This window comes from Camelina sativa, chromosome 19 (assembly GCF_030686135.1).
Source record: "Camelina sativa cultivar CO46 ecotype springtype chromosome 19, ASM3068613v1".
NCBI classification, from domain to species: Eukaryota; Viridiplantae; Streptophyta; class Magnoliopsida; order Brassicales; family Brassicaceae; genus Camelina; species Camelina sativa.
Window position 1 is genome coordinate 6,141,854 of NC_141898.1, and position 16,951 is coordinate 6,158,804.

Consider the following 16,951-nt stretch of genomic DNA (forward strand, 5'->3'; position numbering starts at 1 on the left):
AGTAGATATAGATACATTAATAATGGGGAAGCCATTTAATTAGAAGACCTTTCCCCTGCTTGGAATATTGATGAGCGAGGAGGATGTCTCTAATTGATCTGTCTAGTACACGAAAGAGAGCTTCCGGAGGGGAGTGTGTACCGCGGTGGTAGCGAAAGTTGCGTTCTTGCCAGATATGGTAGACTGTTGCCTGGGAGGCTAGCTTATTTAGGGTAGATGGGAGTGACTGGGAGCGTCCTATAAGCCAGCTGATTAGTGTCTCCCATGATAAGAAGGTGAGGTCAGGGAGTCGGAGTCTTGCCAGGACCAAACCCCACAGATTTCGAGCATAACTGCAGTGGAGGAACAAATGCTCTCTGCTCTCAGAACCTTCGGAACAAAGAAGGCAGTCAGTGTCAGAGACTATTCCCCAGTTGAACAAGCGTGTCTTCAGAGGGAGTCTGTTGAGATTTGTGACCCATAACATGAAAGAATGTTTTGGGATTCCTTTCTTGAACCAGACAGCCTTGTGCCAACTTTTGACCTCCGCCCTTGGTCTTATCTCATCCCAGGTGAGTTTTGTGCTGAAGAAGTCCTTATGTTGCCTTCTGGACCCCAAGCGTACGAGTATTGCTCCATTGATGATGAGGGAGGAATCACGTTGATCAAAGCTTCTCTTATGGACCGAAGATGTGGATTTCTGGTCCTGAGGGAAGGAAGTCGCCAACCAAAAGGACCAGTACCTTGAGCAACCGTTGCTTCCTTAGGAATGCCCATGAGTTTATGTCCCTCATTGCCTACCACGTCAATCAGAGGACCTAAGCTGCTCCAGCTATCAAACCAGTAGCTCGCTGACGCACCATTTCGTAGATGACATCCCATAAGAACTTTTATCGAAGGTTTTACGGCCAACAGTGATTTCCACATCCAAGAACCACCCTGACCCGCCTCGACAATCCAGTAGCTTTGATTTTTGAGCATGTGTTCCTTCATCCAGGCCACCCAGAGGGATCCACTGTTAGTGAAGAGCATCCAAACCAGTTTCATATTCAGAGTTTTATTCCAAATACTGAAGTTCCGAAGACTGAGTCCACCCTCTTGCTTAGGGAGACAAACATCCTTCCAAGAAACTTTTGCGGTGGCTTTCTTGCCTATATCCCCTGCCCAGAGAAACGCATTGCAAAGGGATTCAATGGTTCTGAGGCAACCTTTCGGTAGGGCAAAAGCTGAAGACCAAAAGTTTACTGAACTATAGATTACAGCCGAGATGAGTTGAAGTCGTCCCGCAAAAGAGAGAACCTTTGTGGTTCAAGAAGAGAATCTAGCTTTGATGTTGTCTACCAGTGGTGAGTAGTCCGTTTTTTCAATTTGCGGTGAAGCAGGGGGAGTCCAAGATAACGAACTGGGAAGGATCCAAATTGAAACCCTTACAGGGATAACTGATTGGTAGCTTCTTCAGAGACTCCAGCAACGAACAGGGTGGATTTGTCGATATTCATGCTCAAACCTGACAGGATCTTGAAACTCTCCAAGACGGAAACAATCTCTCGCAGGGAGTCTGGCTCTCCATCAAAAAATATCATAAGGTCATCTGCAAAAGCAAGGTGGGAGATGATGGGGTTCCTACCAAGAGGATGATAACCAATGTGACATGTCTCGAATCTGCGGGTAAGCATGTTAGAGAGAGCTTCCATGACTATCACGAAGAGAGCAAGGGAGAGAGGGTCTCCCTGCCTCATCCCTTTTCCCCCTCTAAAAAATCCACAAAGCTCGCCATTGATATATTTATCAAGAAGGAGGTGGTGGTGATACACTGCTTTACCCATTTGATGAATTTGGGAGGGAAATGGGCAGTGTCTAAACTCCTTAGCACAAAGTCCCATTTGACACAGTCGAAAGCCTTCCTGAGATCAACTTTTAAGAGTCCTCTAGGGGAGACATTGTTTCTTCCAAAACCTTGAACCATCTCCGAAGCAAGAAGGACATTCTCCACCAAGAGACGCCCTTTGACAAATGCCGATTGGGTATTCGAAATCATCAGAGGAAGAATATTCTCCAGCCTCCTAGAGATGATTTTAGAGATAACCTTGTAAATGACATTACAACAGGAAATGGGCCTGAAGTTAGTGATCATATCCGCTCCTATCACCTTAGGAATCAGAGATAAGGCCGTTGCATTGATTTGCTTGAGAAGGTTTCCTGTGCGAAAGAATTCCCTGACCGCAACAGTAACATCATGACCAATAATATCCCAAGAAGCTCTGAAGAACTCTCCAGTGTATCCATCCGGTCATGGAGTTTTATTGGCTGGCATTAGAGAATATTTCCTTTTTAATTACCTCATCTGAAACATCAGTCTCCAAAGCTACGAACTGATGAGTATTGAGCCTGAAGGGAGTGAATTCTGCTAGCTGCTCCAACTCTGAAAGTGTGAGAGACGAGGAGGGTCCACCTATCAGATCCTCGTAGAAAGACACGCAATGGCTCGATGAAAAAAGGAGGTATTGAGATCTCCACATTCGAACCATTTGATTCTAGCTCGTTGGTAGATGTAACGTTCCTCTGCAGTAGCTAGAGTCATCCATTCTTGATAAGCCTTTTTCTCCTGGACCGCAGCAGCAGGAGAGGGATTGTTTAAAAGCAATGCTTGACAGAGAAGAAGGTCTTCCTGAGCTTCTCTAGTCCGAATCTCCAGGTTTGAGAATTTTTCATGGTTAAGGTCTCTGATTACCCCCTTGAGAGCATGAAGCTTCTTTACTAAGGTGAACTGAGCCATACCATGAAAGTTAGAGTGGTGCCATAAATCTAGCAGTCTCGGAATAAACTCCTCGTGATGTAGCAGGAAGTGCGAGATCATGAAGTGTCTTCTCCCCCTTTGACTCTGTCCTAGGTCAATGATCGAAGGGCAATGGTCTGAGAAATCCGGTTCGGGGAATTGAGAGAAGGATAAGGGGTATCTGATTAACCACTCATCGTTAGTTAGAACTCTGTCCAGCTTCTTAGCGATTGGGTTAAGGTTCTGCTTGTTCCACCAGGTGAAAAGATTCCCTCTAATGGAAAGATCCTGCAGAGATGCGTGAGTGAGTCAGTTTTAGTTGAATGATATTGATGTGAGTGAGTTTTAGTTTTCAAGATATACTAAAATTCATAACTAGACAAAGGAGTGAAATTAGTTACAGTTTTTTGGATGCTGGAATATGTTATGTGGGTTTAGACAAAGTAATTAGCACTAATTTTAGTTATAGACTAATCGAATGTTATGCATGCAGCTAACGACAGAACGAATCCTTAATAAGCCATAATCAAGGACTCTGGTAATCTGGTTTGGTTCGACTCAAGGAATGAATACAAACAAAGACACTAAATGATCTCTTATTAAACTCATCTCTCTACTTCCACATGAACTCCTTCATTAATCACATTTAACAACTAGTACGATTCATTTAAGTTAATAGCCAAGTTATATATAACAAGTGACATACTGACATGAACAATTGAAAAGAGGCTGATCAGACATACAAACCGTGACTTCTTTACTATTTGATAACCAAAACACAAGTTACTAATTGTTGAAAAGAACATGAAAGCCAATGAAATGAAACAAAAGAAAGATGATGCAAGAGGAAACAATTAAACTAACTAGTGTTTATTTGTCTACCGCTGCATCACCCTCGGAGTTAAATGGCAGAGGCAACGACACCGTCCAAATCTCGCTGTTGTGAAATCAAAACATGAGTAAAATAAGCCAAGTTAGGAGCCGATTTTGATTATAGCACGAGTGACATGAAAAAATCATAAAGAGGCTAAAACATTCAAAAGCCATAGTTATTTTGTTAGACGATAAGTAGCAAAACACAAACTAATAATTAATTGTCAAAAGAAGATGATGATGAAAGAAACAAATTACCCATGGAAGTAACTAAAGATGAATTTCTTTATCTTTGCCCGGATGGTTGATTTGGAATTGCACTAAGCTTGGAACATAAGAAGAGCACACAGGTGCGACAGCTACAGGTTCGCCATAAGGTTTATTAAAATACCGAGTTTCTCTGAGATTCACAGATTTGTAGTAGCCATCTTGTCCAGTGATATAAGCTGTTTGGTGTCCCCCTTTATTTTCGTGATCTAGATCAAAAACCACAGCAACATTCTCCTCCTCGTCAATGAAAAAACTCCCACCATATAGGTCAAGAGAAAGATTATCAAGGCACTGTAACTTGCTCCACGACACCTCATAGGGATCAATCTTGTTCGTAATCCAAATCTCCCAGTCATAATATAAAACAGCGAGCTTCTCTTCTCTAACACAAGATAGAGACATAGGGTAATAATCACAAGAATAAGGCAGAAGCAGAGGCGGTCCAAATCTCTCTGTTGTAAAATCAAAAGAGACTAAGATATCCCAGGCAAATCTGCTTTCACCCAAAAAATAAGCATGTCCCTTCAAAGAAACGCTGCCTTGATAAAAGGGTATCTTACACTCCCAGTCGGGAGTGACATCAAAAACACTCCATGAACTAGAGCTAAGATCATAGATGTCGTAACCAACAACCGTTTCCTGCTCACCGAAAACTCTCAAGATTTTGTGGTTACGGTTGTTGTCATAACCGATAGCATACCTGTCAAAGACGTCGAAATTTTTTCTGGGATGGATCCACATGGTTTGATCCAAATAAGGATTCCATACCAAGAGCCTCGACCTGTCCTTGAGTACGCACAGCAATAAGCCGTCACAGTGAAGGATTTCAGTTACCTTTATCTGATCGAATACACTTACCAAATTAATTTCGGTTGAGTTTGGTTAGAGTTCTACCAATACCGAATAAACCAAACCAAACGCTCTTGGATGAAAACGTAGATCTGTCTTGAGAAACCTAAGTATTAATTTAGTTCTAAGCCTCAATCATGTTTGTTTGAATATGCTTGTTCTCTGTGATTGATTTGTTTGAATATTTTTCTTTCTATCTGTTCAATGGGTCTCAAAATGTTGGATCGATGTACGTTAATTATGACAAAATGAATATAGCATCTCACTACAATTCTCTCTAAGCAAACGTACGTCTTCATTTGTCCACTCTTTGCTTTTGTTTCGTTTGTGTGCTACAAACATAATGTGTTGCTTTTTTTTATTTGTATGACACTCACTCACTGCTTTCTTCTTTGGCCAAGTGCTCAAGTAATTTTCTTGGATACTTTGCTTGCGTCTCATATATTTTCGTACTTGATGCTCTTTAATTTGTTCAAAGAGGAAAAGCTCGTCTGAGTTCACATTCTTTCAAGTTTAGAGCATTTTTTCCTGTCAAAATTACTTCATAAGTAATGGTATCATATCGTTATCCGTTAGTCCGTCAAAACTCCACTGATCAGTTTATGTTAACTTCTCCTTTTTTTTTTTGCCATATATATAACAACTAACAAGTGACATGAACAATTGAAAAGAGGATGAAACATACAAAACCCGACTCCTTTACTAGATGATAAATAGCAAAACACAGGTTAATAAATGTTCAAAAGAACATGATGAAAAGCCAATGGAATGAAACAAAAGAAGATGATGCAATAAGAAACAAATAAAACTTTTGTGTACTTATCTTTAACGATGATGTAAGCTTTTGCGTACATGGTTGCCCCGGTCTCGGTTTTCGATCGAAATCTACGGCGACTTCCTTCTGCTTGTCATTTGTTAATGAGGATGCTCCCAGCTCTAAAAAGTCATCCGGAAAACTAACGAGCATCGAATTTGCCCATTATACCCATGTCTCATTTGTCCACTCTTTGTTTTTGTTTCTTTTGTGTGCTATAAACATAATGTGTTGCTTTAGTTTATGTCAGTGTGCTTTCTTCTTTGGCCTTCAAGTGCTTAATTAATGTCAATGTATTTTTCATGACTTGACGAACAAGTTTCTCTTTCTAAAATCCCAACGGGAAAGCTCTTGGACAATAGAAATCTTTGGGAATCTTAACAAACTAATCTGTCTCTTTTATTTTGTTAGTTAATTGTGATTTTGAAGAATCTTTTGAGTAGCGGATAATCTAAAGACCATCAAGTCAAAAACCCTTATTAGTTCATCCTCCCTAGATCTCCGAAACCCCAAAAAGGAAGAAGAAAATGAGAAACATAATGGAGAAGATGATAAGTAAGTAGAGCTGTCAAAATGGGCTGTCCACGTCCATTTTGACCCGTCCAACATTGTCTAATTTGATTTTGGACCAATAGCTGTCCGTGTCCATTAACGTCCGGTCCATTAACGACCATGCCCACTTATACCCATATTTTTATGGGTTGTCCATGGGTGTCCATTGGACAACATATAACAAATTTTGTAAAATGAGAAAAAATGATGTAATTAGCTTAAAACATAAACATAAATGATCCTTTTGTGCTGCCAATCACATAAAACATAAAAGATGAATCCAAAAGCAATAAAGCATAAACATAAATGTACCAAATCTAAAATGTTTCAAACACAATGATCAACATCCAGAATGTTTCATCTAGAATGATCAACATCCAAACACAATGATCAACATCCAAAAGCAATAAAGCAAACATGAACATCTAGAATGTTTCAAACACAATGACACACATATTTCAAACTCCTTCTCCTTCTCCTTCTTTGCCTTCTTCGAATGAATCGAAAGAGAAGAAGAGAAGGAAGGAAGAAACCTAAATCTCAAATGGGTCTCTCGCAAAATCGAAAGAGAAGAAGAGAAGCAGATGGGTCTCTCAAAGACTACAAAGTTCTTAGTTTCGTACCTGAATTCGACGGAGATAGAAGGGAAGAAGATGGCATCGTCGGAGAAATCGCCAGAGAATATCGCCGATAAAGTTAGAAGAAAATGATAAATGTGTTTTACGATTTCCCCCAAATCAATTTTGATCTAGAATTGTCTGACCAATGGGCCGCCCAATGTCCAGGTTGTCCACGCCCGTTTTGTCCGTGGGCTTTGTTGTCCACGCCCACTTAAGGCCGTTTCAATTATGGGCTTGTCCATGACCGGTCCATAATGTATTGGACATGGTCCGCCCATGGAAAGCCCGCCCATTTTGACAGCTCTATAAGTAAGAGAGATGTGATTGTATGCAGAGGAATATGGTATGTTGTGACTCTACTCTCGCTATTTGGCCTCTACATATCCCTAAATCTTTTCTGGCCACCTGGAGACTCGTCATCGTTGTCTCGGTTCCTCAGGGACGGTGCGGTCAGTGTCACAACGTGACGCTACTCAGATATCTCTTCTTCACCGATCCTCCCTCCACTTGGTACAAGGAGTTTACTACACCTAGAGAGAGGATTCCTCAGGTTGTCATCTCGGAGCTGTCCATGTACCTACTCTTCTCATCGCCGATAAATTATGCCCTGTTGACGAAGAATAAGCCGTTTTCCTTGTACGTGTCGTTATTCATCGTATCGTTGTTCACCAGAGGAATAGGGCTTATTCAGCTATCGGATAAGTTTAGGATGGAGATGATACATGCTTTGCTCACGCTCTTCTTTGGTTGGCATCTTGGGAACTATAGACGTCTATAACGGATTGGCGTTTGTGCTTTCCGGATTTTACACTACTTTTTCCGTTTGGATCCTTTGCTATAATTTCCCCTAGGAGGACTAGGACTTGGATACTTGATGCTCTTTAATTTGTTCAAAGAGGAAATCGTTCCTGTCAAATTACTATCTAAATAAATGGTATTGTTTGGTCCACAAAACCTCCACTGATGATCAGTTATGACATAATTACACTTATGTATTACCCTTAATTATTCTGGAATCTGGACTAATCGGATGCTAGCTAGATGCATGCGGGTAAGGAAAGAATGAATCCTTAATTAATTAGCCATAACCAAAAGAGCCCTGGTTTCTGGTTTCGACTCAAGGAATGTATACAAACAAAGACACTAAATGATTCTTCTTAGCACCTCTCATCTCTCTACTTCCACATGAACTCATTCATAAATCACATTTAACAACTAGTACGAGTCATTTAAGTTAATAGCCGCCAGGTTATATATATACTAGAAAATTACCCACGTGATGCGGGTTATAAAATCAAATATTTTGTATGTAAAATAAAATTTCATTAAATTATATATGAAATGTTCATGATATTATTTATATATGCCTTGAAAATAATTTAAATACATATATTTATAAGTTTATAATTATGAAGTGTGTTAAAAGAAGGACAATTTTCACATATTGCATAAAAATAAGTTTTGGTTTTAAATTTAGCAAATCATTTCTAAATTCTAAAAATACTAAAATAGCATATTGCTTTTAATCTTCTACTCTAAATACTAAATCATATCTCTTAAAAATTATACCCTAAATATAAAATATAAAATTCAAACTTAAAAAATATAGATAACCATTGGAAATGGTGTAAGCTTTTTACGGCATAATGACAGATGGAGTAAGGGTTACCGGAAAATAGACTTGAGGTATGATTGACAACTCAAACAATACCAATGCGATATAAAAGTAGTTTTGCTTTTGTACAGGTTAATCTACTATAATTTATACCACTTTTAATGATTGACATATGTCTATGACGAAAGTATTGAGGTTACAATTAAATATTTTACAATAGGTATATAATGTTTTTCCGTGTAATGCAAAAGGATGTTGTAAAGTTTGGGAAGTGATTCGAAAGAGGTAATAAAGAAATACGTGATCTTTTGATCATGTATATATGCATTACACGGTAAAATTAGGCTCAATCTTTTTATCAATATGCAAAGTAAATTTTTTTTTTGTAATAGGGATAAAGAACTTTTAAAAATGAAAAACAAAGCAAATTTACAAAACATAAACTTAAAAATATATTGTAGTTGTAGATCAGAGGACTTAAGAGGAGAAATGTAAGGGACTTACAACTATAATATTATGAGTGAATGTTCAAAGCCAAAGAGATTGTGCTTTAGGACTCAAGCATTAGGCTCATCTTCATCACTTAAGACTTCCATTTATAGTTTTAAAGTTAAAAAAATCACATTACAAAACAATGCAAAAACTTTAAATCATGACTATCATAAAACATAATCCTTGAAAGAGGCTAATAAATATTGACAAGACTCTGATACCAAAAAAAAAAACATTGACATGGCTTTGTAAACGATTTCTTCAAATAGTCCGAGAGAAATTAATATGTTAATCATCATACTGCAAGACATCATGTTTTTTTAAAAAAACTTCATAAGAAAAAATATTTTTAAAAAATACCATGGGATATGATGGGAAAAGAAAGACATATAGTGAGTGATTGTTTTCTTCATTATTAGTCATGTGATCATTGGATCTTACATAATACACTAAACATTGTTTGAACTTTGTAAGGAATTCCATTGACACATTATTCTGAGTAATCACATTCATGGTAATAAATACAGTTATAAAGCATATTAATTGTAATTAATTTGGTCATATGCATTATTGCAACATGAACAGTTTGAACAAAAGAAAACGTCCACCCATAATGTCATAAATGTAATTGATTGAGAAAATTAATGTAATCTAAAGAAACTGAACAAATTAAATGTCCCAAATTAAGAAAATTTGTGTAGACAATTTAGTTTTAGATTAGCAATAATGTGTCTTTTTATTTCATTAAAATTGAAAAAATGACACATGTTTAAAAAAATAGAGGGGTGCCAATTGCCAAATGACAATTTCTCTCAACTCTACTTTATTATAGTTTAATATATAGTAAATATTGACATGTGAAACCGATAAAAATAGTTAAGTAATAAAGTTTCAGTTGCGATAAAAAAATAAGTGACAAATTTATATATCGTAAAAACAAAATAGAATAAATATATTTTTGTAAAAACTATAGAGATTTTTGCTATGAAATAATACTAAATTAAAAAACCAAAAATAATTAAAGATTTGGTAGATGAAGAGTAAAGAAATTTAAAGGAACATTAGTGAGGAATTTACAAATCGTATAAATTAAATTAGACGAAATATATTCTTGTAAAACGATTTTTTTTTACCAAAGTAAACTATATAGATTCTTGCTATGAAATAATATTAATTAATACAAACCAAAAATAATTAAAGATTTGGTAGAGGAAGATAAATCTGAGTACTTATATAATAAAAGTAAACTATAGAGATTTTGTAAAATAGATTAGATTTTCTTTAACAAAAGTAAACTATAGAGATTTTTGCTATAAAATAATACTAAATTAAAAAGCCAAAAATAATTAAATATTTGGTAGACGAAGAGTAAAAAAATTTAAAAGAACATTAGTGAGGAATTTGCAAATCGTATAAATTAAATTAGACAAAATATATTCTTGTAAAACGATTTTTTTTTGTTTTTACCAAAGTAAAATATATAGATTCTTGTTATGAAATAATATTAATTAATACCAACCAAAAATAATTAAAGATTTGATAGAGGAAGATAAATATGAGTACTTATATAATAAATAATGTGATTTTTAACCAATTAGGTCATCAAAGAGGAATAAAGCAGGTGATAGAATTGATGATGATGTGAGAAATGAGAGACAACCAACCATAAGTAAAACATTATTACCTTCTCAGATTATGTAGTTGATGCTACAAAATGATGTCAAGTTCGTAGAGGCTGAAACGACCTGACCCGTTTTTTTATATTAATAAATAATAAATATATAAATATAATATAATAATAAACACCTAAGCTAGTGGTCCCATACCCACTAGCCACCTAACCACGATCACACCAAAAGCGGAAATAATAAAACCAATAAATAACCAATAAACCAATAACCAATATCAAATAAACCGTAATAATTCCAACACCCTAAACTAAAGATCCAATCAACATAAACCAGAAAACCAGCAATCCTAAAAACATTCTAAGACTTAACTCTAGCAATCAAACAAAAGCCAGACAACCAAGCGAACCATTAGAACATCCTCCTCTTCATTGCCTTGATTCCACGATCACACTTTGCCTTTACCTGCATCACAAACACAAATTGCAATGCATGAGTATTTTATAAAGACTCAGTAAGGCAATCCTCTCATCTACAGGGCTATACATACAAGCAATAGAGATACTCTAACCATCAAGCAACAATCAACAAACAAACCAGGCTCTGCATCGACCGACACAAGGCTTGCATCGACCGACACCAACAGGGACAAGCATCGACCGACACAAGGTATGCATCGGTCGACACAAGGTTCACTTGCATCAACCGATGCTTCCACTTGCATCGATCGACGCATGCTCGACAATACGAGGAAACCCTAGTTGCATCGACCGACGCCTCCACATGGCATCGACCGATGCTCCTAGGTCAAGCCGCGCCGTCCTCGCACTGCATCGACGGATGCACATGTCGAGCATCGTTTTTCCCCGAAGCTTCTCGCCGGATCTCCGTTCCTGCAACCACAAGAAACGATCCCAAGCCACAAGAAAGCTTCCTAACGCCTCATACAACATTCTAACAAGCCTAACAACACATAAACAAACAGATCAAAGAATCTCCAGCTTAGATAAGCCATGGTCATGCACTTACCTTTGCCAAGAAGTTTCTGAACCTTAAACAATCAAGAACACGCTCCTAGGAAGCTCCTACAACGATCCCAGTTACAGATCTCTACAGGAAACGCCTCCAAACACCAGAAATCACCAAGAACGCTCAAGAACACTCAAGAACACTTTTTCTCCCTTCTTTTCTCTCAAAAACGGCTGAACTCGTCGAATGAGACAAAAACACGACTTAAAGGTTTTCCCTAACCCAAAACGTAGCGTTTAACTTAAACTCGTCTGCAGAAAACAACCTTGCATCGACCGATACACATAGTGCATCGACCGATGTAATCCCTAAACCGGGATTTTGGTTCGCGGATGTTACAGAGGCAGAGAGGCGTGGACAAAAAAAGAAAATATATTTAACTTTTTAATTAGTCATGTTGGTTAGGGAACGGGCCTATTTTTTTGGTTTCTTTGCTCCATAGTTTTGAAATAAAGTTGAAATGAGTTTATGTTTTGTTGGCTAGAGAATTGAGATGGATCTATTTAAGTTTCTTTAACCCATAGTTTTGAATTAAATTGAGAATAAGCACATGTGTCAGCTATATAAGAAGTCATATGTCATGTTATTAGAAGAAGTTGAGAAAAACCTTCTCATATTATATAAGAATGAGGATATGTGTCAGCTATATAAGAAGCGAGATGTCATATTATTAGAAGAAGTTGAGAAAAACCTTCTCATATTATATAAGATAACAAAGTGACATGAACAATTGAGAAGAGGTTGAAAACATACAAACCCTGACTTCTTTACTAGATGATAAACAAAACACAAGTTACTAACTGTTGAAAAGAACATGAAAGCCAATGAAATGAAACAAAAGAAAGATAGATGCAAGAAGAAACAAATCAAACTAACTAATATTTATTTGTCTACTGCTGCATCACCCTCCCGAATTAAATGGGAGAGGCAACGACACCGTCCAAATCTCTCTGTTGTGAAACCAAAACATGTGTAAATTAAGACAAGTTAAGAGCCGATTTTGATTATAGCACGATTGACATGAACAAAATTATTAAGTGGCTAAAACATTCTAAAAGCCAAGTTATTTTATTAGCAAAACACAAACTAGTAATTGTTCAAAAGAAGATGATGATGAAAATAACAAATTGTACCTGTAGGTAACTATAGATGAGTTTCTTTCTCTTTGCCCGGCTGGTTGATTTGGAGTTGCACTAAGCTTGGAACATAAGAAGAGCAGACAGGTGAAACAGCTACACGTTCGCCACAAGGTTTATTAAAATACCGAGTTTCTCTGAGATTCACAGATTTGTAGTAGTCATCCTTTACAAGGATGTGAGCTTGTTGGTGTGCCCCTTTATATAGGTGATCTAGATCAAAAACCACAGCAACATTCTCCTCCTCGTCAATGAGAAAACTCCCACTATATAGTTCAATTGAAAAATGATTAAGGCAGTGTAATTTGCTCCACGACACCTCATAGGGATCAATCTTGTTCGTAATCCAAATCTCCCAGTGAAGATCGTCAAGATATAACACAGCGAGCTGCTCTTCTCTAACACAAGATAGAGACATAGGGAAATAATCACAAGAAGGCAGAAGCAGAGGCGGTCCAAATCTCTCTGTTGTAAAATCAAAAGAGACTAAGATATCCCAGGCAAATCTGCTTTCACCCAAAAAATAAGCATGTCCCTTCAAAGAAACGCTGCCTTGATAAAAGGGTATCTTACACTCCCAGTCGGGAGTGACATCAAAAACACTCCATGAACTAGAGCTAAGATCATAGATGTCGTAACCAACAACCGTTTCCTGCTCACCGAAAACTCTCAAGATTTTGTGGTTACGGTTGTTGTCATAACCGATAGCATACCTGTCGGAGACGTAGAAATTTTCTCTGGGTTGGATCCACCTGGTTTGACCCAAATAAGGATTCCATACCAAGAGCCTGTCCTCGAGGACGCACAACAATAAGCCATCGCAGTGAAGGATTTCAGTTACCTTTATCTGATCGAATACACTTACTTGCTTCACAGATGGACTAACAGAATTGTAGTCGTCGTCGTCGTCGTCGTGGATTCCTTGGAGATCAAATTTCATTGAAAAAACGCTATAGTCCATCGTCAGGAACCCCATCAACTGATTCTTCCTTGCTGCTTTTTTTCCGATAATCTGTTTTTTCGATAAACCGTTCCAATATTTGCAAGTTGATCGTATTGCTTTGAGAGATGTAAACGGAACTCTAGAGAGTATCTCCTCCTCTACCAAGTCCCTTGGAAGATCGTTCATTCTATAATCTCTTTCGTCCTTCTTTCCAGCTTCTTCGCTTTTAGGGCTGTAATATATAATTTACTTTCCTTTTCCCCTTTCTCATATAATTAAGTTTTTTACCTTGTCCTTTTCAGTAATTTTAACGTGACAAAGAAGCTAACGACTCTGTGTACCTTTAATCCTTTTTACTATATATCAAACTGTAACTATTTATAGTAGTAATTAACGTGGACTCAAAAGAAGACGTGAATAACAAGTGTATCAAAGGTTCAACCACGAGTTAAAGAACATAGTCAAACAAAGATTATATATCTGAAGAGAGAGAGAGAGATAGAGATGTTTTTTTGCCAGGAAACGCTGATTCTCTATATTTCATTGTTTTGTATACATGGCGCAGTTTCAGAAACATAAAAGAATGCCCCCAAAAATGAAAAGGAAATAAGGCAAAGCCGAAACTATGTGACGGGGTTAGTAAAGAATATGAACTTAGCTTGACAACTTCAGGTTTCTCTGGGAAAATGAGTCACAAACTACTGACAAAGAAAGAAACCTGCATCAACACGGGGCCTGCTAAGGAAGAACGCATTACCCTGCAAAAACACGGGGCCTGCTTCGGCCTTTGCGTGCATTAGTTATGACACTGATCAACGCACCACCTGTGTCTAGTACTGAGTTGGCACCCATTAGCTTTAATCCAAGAGCACTGATCAGATAGGACAGTTTGCTTCCATTACTATTTTCGTCCAATTCTTGAAGCTTATTAGCTTGCTCCCGGGAAAGAATAGTGTAAAGCTGAAGTCGATTGGTTGGGTCGTCTTCAAAGTTTCCAAAACAAACTCTGACTAATCCTGTTGATTTCGGATCGTCGGTTAATGGGTTGAAGACAAATGACAAATTTCCAGTTGCAATGTCGGGTCTTCTGAACAGATCTTCAAGAACATCGATGTTAACTCCACTGTATCTTTGAACAGGTTTCTTTGGATAACTGCGGAAAAATTTCGCAACGTGTAGAATCCGCGAGGCTTCTCTTAAACCGCTCAAGTAGGCACCGTGCATTGTGGCTGGATGTTGCCTTGTAGTGGCCTCACCAGCAAAGAATAGTCGGTTTCTTACACTTTCAGCTAGAATGTCGTAGTCCGCTCCAGATGAACCAACCCTTATATGAGAATATGACCCATATGAAAAAGGATCACTTCCCCATCTTGTGCAAATTGTCTGTATTGGGTCAGGCACAACAACACCTTTAGGACCATATATGCCTGCAAATATTTCAAAAACATTGTTATAACGAAAACTTGGGAGCAGCAAAAGGTTGATGACGTTATAAAACATTACCTCTGAGTTTTTTTAAAACACGATGAAGTAAAGCAGATGGTTCTGTTAACTCAAATCTCTGAGCAGCTTCTCCAGCAACTAAGGCAACCAAGGCAGGGCCACCAGAGACTGTATGGTAGGCATAGAACAGAAAGAACTCTCCTCGGTCGATGCTACTCTCGTTGAGGCATCCAAAGGTGTCTAACTCTTCACCCCAAAAGACAGACGGGAAAAGCATGGCAACTTTGTTCAGAAGCCCAAACCCCAACCTGTCAATGGCTGCTTGTTTTCTTCTAGGTAACTCTGGCTCAAACTTGATAGATCTTTTTTTCAAGACACCGAGCGGCACAGTGCAAAGAATCATGTCAGCTTGAAATATCTGGCTGCCAGAAATGACTTCAACTCCTCCATCTCCATACTTGATAGTATCAACGCTTTTCCCGTACATTATGGGTAACCCTTCAGCTAATGCATTTATCAGTCTCCAGTTTCCACCAGCAAGAAAACAATGATCCCCACCCATTTCATATGGATCATCCTGATCCCAATAAGCAGCTGAAAGATTCGAAAGACACCCAGCGTTAGCATATTCCAAGTTAGCAAGATGCCAGTCAAAAAGTTTCTTTTCCTCAGGATCTTTAGCTACACCGTACAATACCCTGAGAGTCTCCAAGACTTCACCCAAAGAAATCTTCTTAGCTGCCCCGTCCATCATCTCCCTCACTTCAGTGACCTTGTCAAGCAGTTTATTGAAACCAAACTCAACATTGGAGTCAGCTACCTTATCGACAATTGCTCCTTCTGAAGTATACAAAGGACAGTTGTCTCTAACCTTGTGAAGAGGAATAGAAAGCTGTCTCGCAAGAACTCCAAGTGGGTTCGCATGTAAACCTGTGATAACACTGCCACCAAGTTCAACGGCTGCAAATCTATCCTTATCTCCCAGCTTATGAGTATAAACTCGTCCACCAGGACGACTCCTACCTTCTAAAACAAGAACCTTGAACCCAAATGACAAGAGCTGCCTTGCAGCAGCCAAACCAGCAAGTCCAGCACCAACAACAATGACTGATCCCTCGGTTCCCTCATCAGGAATGTAAGGCGCAAACAATGGAGAAACCCCAAAATTAATGTAACCATTAAACAAGAGAAAATCATAAGCAGCTGAAATCAAATGCTCACAGTCACTACTCACAGTTTCTCTAATCTCATCTTTGAGTAGCCACATCCTAACGTTATCCCTCCACCTAGCTACTATATGATTCCGAACAACAATGTAATCGTTTTGCTCTTTCCCGCCCAATTCTCTTACGACACCAGCCCGAATCTCTTCTTCAAGCAATTCGTCGATTGGGAAACCCACGGATAAGGCTATCAGAGCCTCCGTCTCGGTTTCTTTCTCCAAATCTTGCTTCGTCCTGAACTTTTTCTTCAGATTTCCACCTATTTGCTTCTCAATCAATTCATCCATAGCATTCTCATCGTAGTTCTTCCTACTTACTTTTCTCCTCAACGTCCTCCTCGTCGCCGTTCCATCCGACGCCGGAGTATCCATTTCCGTTTCAATCCTTAAAAACCCAAATCACACAATCGCTTCGCTAAAACCTAGAAACACATTAACCCTAATCCCATCGTCGTTTTAAACAAGCAAGCAATCGATTCCCATCTACCTCCGAGATCAATTCCCGAAATTTCTACAAAATTGATCGGAGAAATCCGTCCCCCCGTCGGCAAATCTTGCTTGCTTTTTCCGATCTTATTCTTTCAGTTACGATTTTTTTTTAAACCTGCGTCGGCCTATACGTGGGCCTAAATGTATATAAAAGATATAAGCCCAGTGGGTCAGTTTAGTGATGCATTACACTTTAGTCTATCACAATTGTGGTATGATAA

At 38.2% G+C, this 16,951-nt stretch overlaps 3 protein-coding genes and 1 pseudogene across 6 annotated transcripts; all 4 read right to left on the reverse strand.

The window, feature by feature from the left end:
• Positions 1–16: 16 nt before the first annotated feature.
• Positions 17–466, reverse strand: LOC147920238 (uncharacterized). Its single transcript, XM_087500971.1, has one exon. It carries the CDS (start codon positions 464–466, stop codon positions 17–19), a length of 450 nt encoding a protein of 149 aa, XP_087357097.1.
• Positions 467–537: 71 nt separating this feature from the next.
• On the reverse strand, positions 538–4,639 carry LOC147920239 (uncharacterized). The gene is made up of 7 exons (XM_087500972.1): positions 4,020–4,639; positions 3,638–3,692; positions 2,536–3,043; positions 2,319–2,431; positions 1,936–2,042; positions 1,411–1,731; positions 538–1,177 (listed from the first exon to the last, which is right to left on the reverse strand). Exons 1-7 carry the CDS (start codon positions 4,637–4,639, stop codon positions 538–540), a joined length of 2,364 nt encoding a protein of 787 aa, XP_087357098.1.
• Positions 4,640–12,640: 8,001 nt separating this feature from the next.
• Positions 12,641–13,762, reverse strand: LOC104767490 (F-box/kelch-repeat protein At3g13680 pseudogene; annotated as a pseudogene).
• Positions 13,763–14,024: 262 nt separating this feature from the next.
• LOC104767491 (lysine-specific histone demethylase 1 homolog 2-like) lies at positions 14,025–16,857 on the reverse strand. Of its 4 annotated transcripts, XM_087501700.1 has the most exons (4): positions 16,043–16,852; positions 15,891–15,949; positions 15,080–15,791; positions 14,025–15,003 (listed from the first exon to the last, which is right to left on the reverse strand). In XM_087501700.1, exons 1-4 carry the CDS (start codon positions 16,611–16,613, stop codon positions 14,330–14,332), a joined length of 2,016 nt encoding a protein of 671 aa, XP_087357826.1. In that variant the 5' UTR covers positions 16,614–16,852; the 3' UTR covers positions 14,025–14,329. The 4 variants fall into 4 exon arrangements, with proteins under 4 accessions (XP_087357826.1, XP_087357825.1, XP_087357824.1 ...); XM_087501699.1 differs by having other exon boundaries at positions 15,891–16,815; XM_087501698.1 differs by having other exon boundaries at positions 15,080–15,949; positions 16,043–16,804.
• Positions 16,858–16,951: the final 94 nt, after the last annotated feature.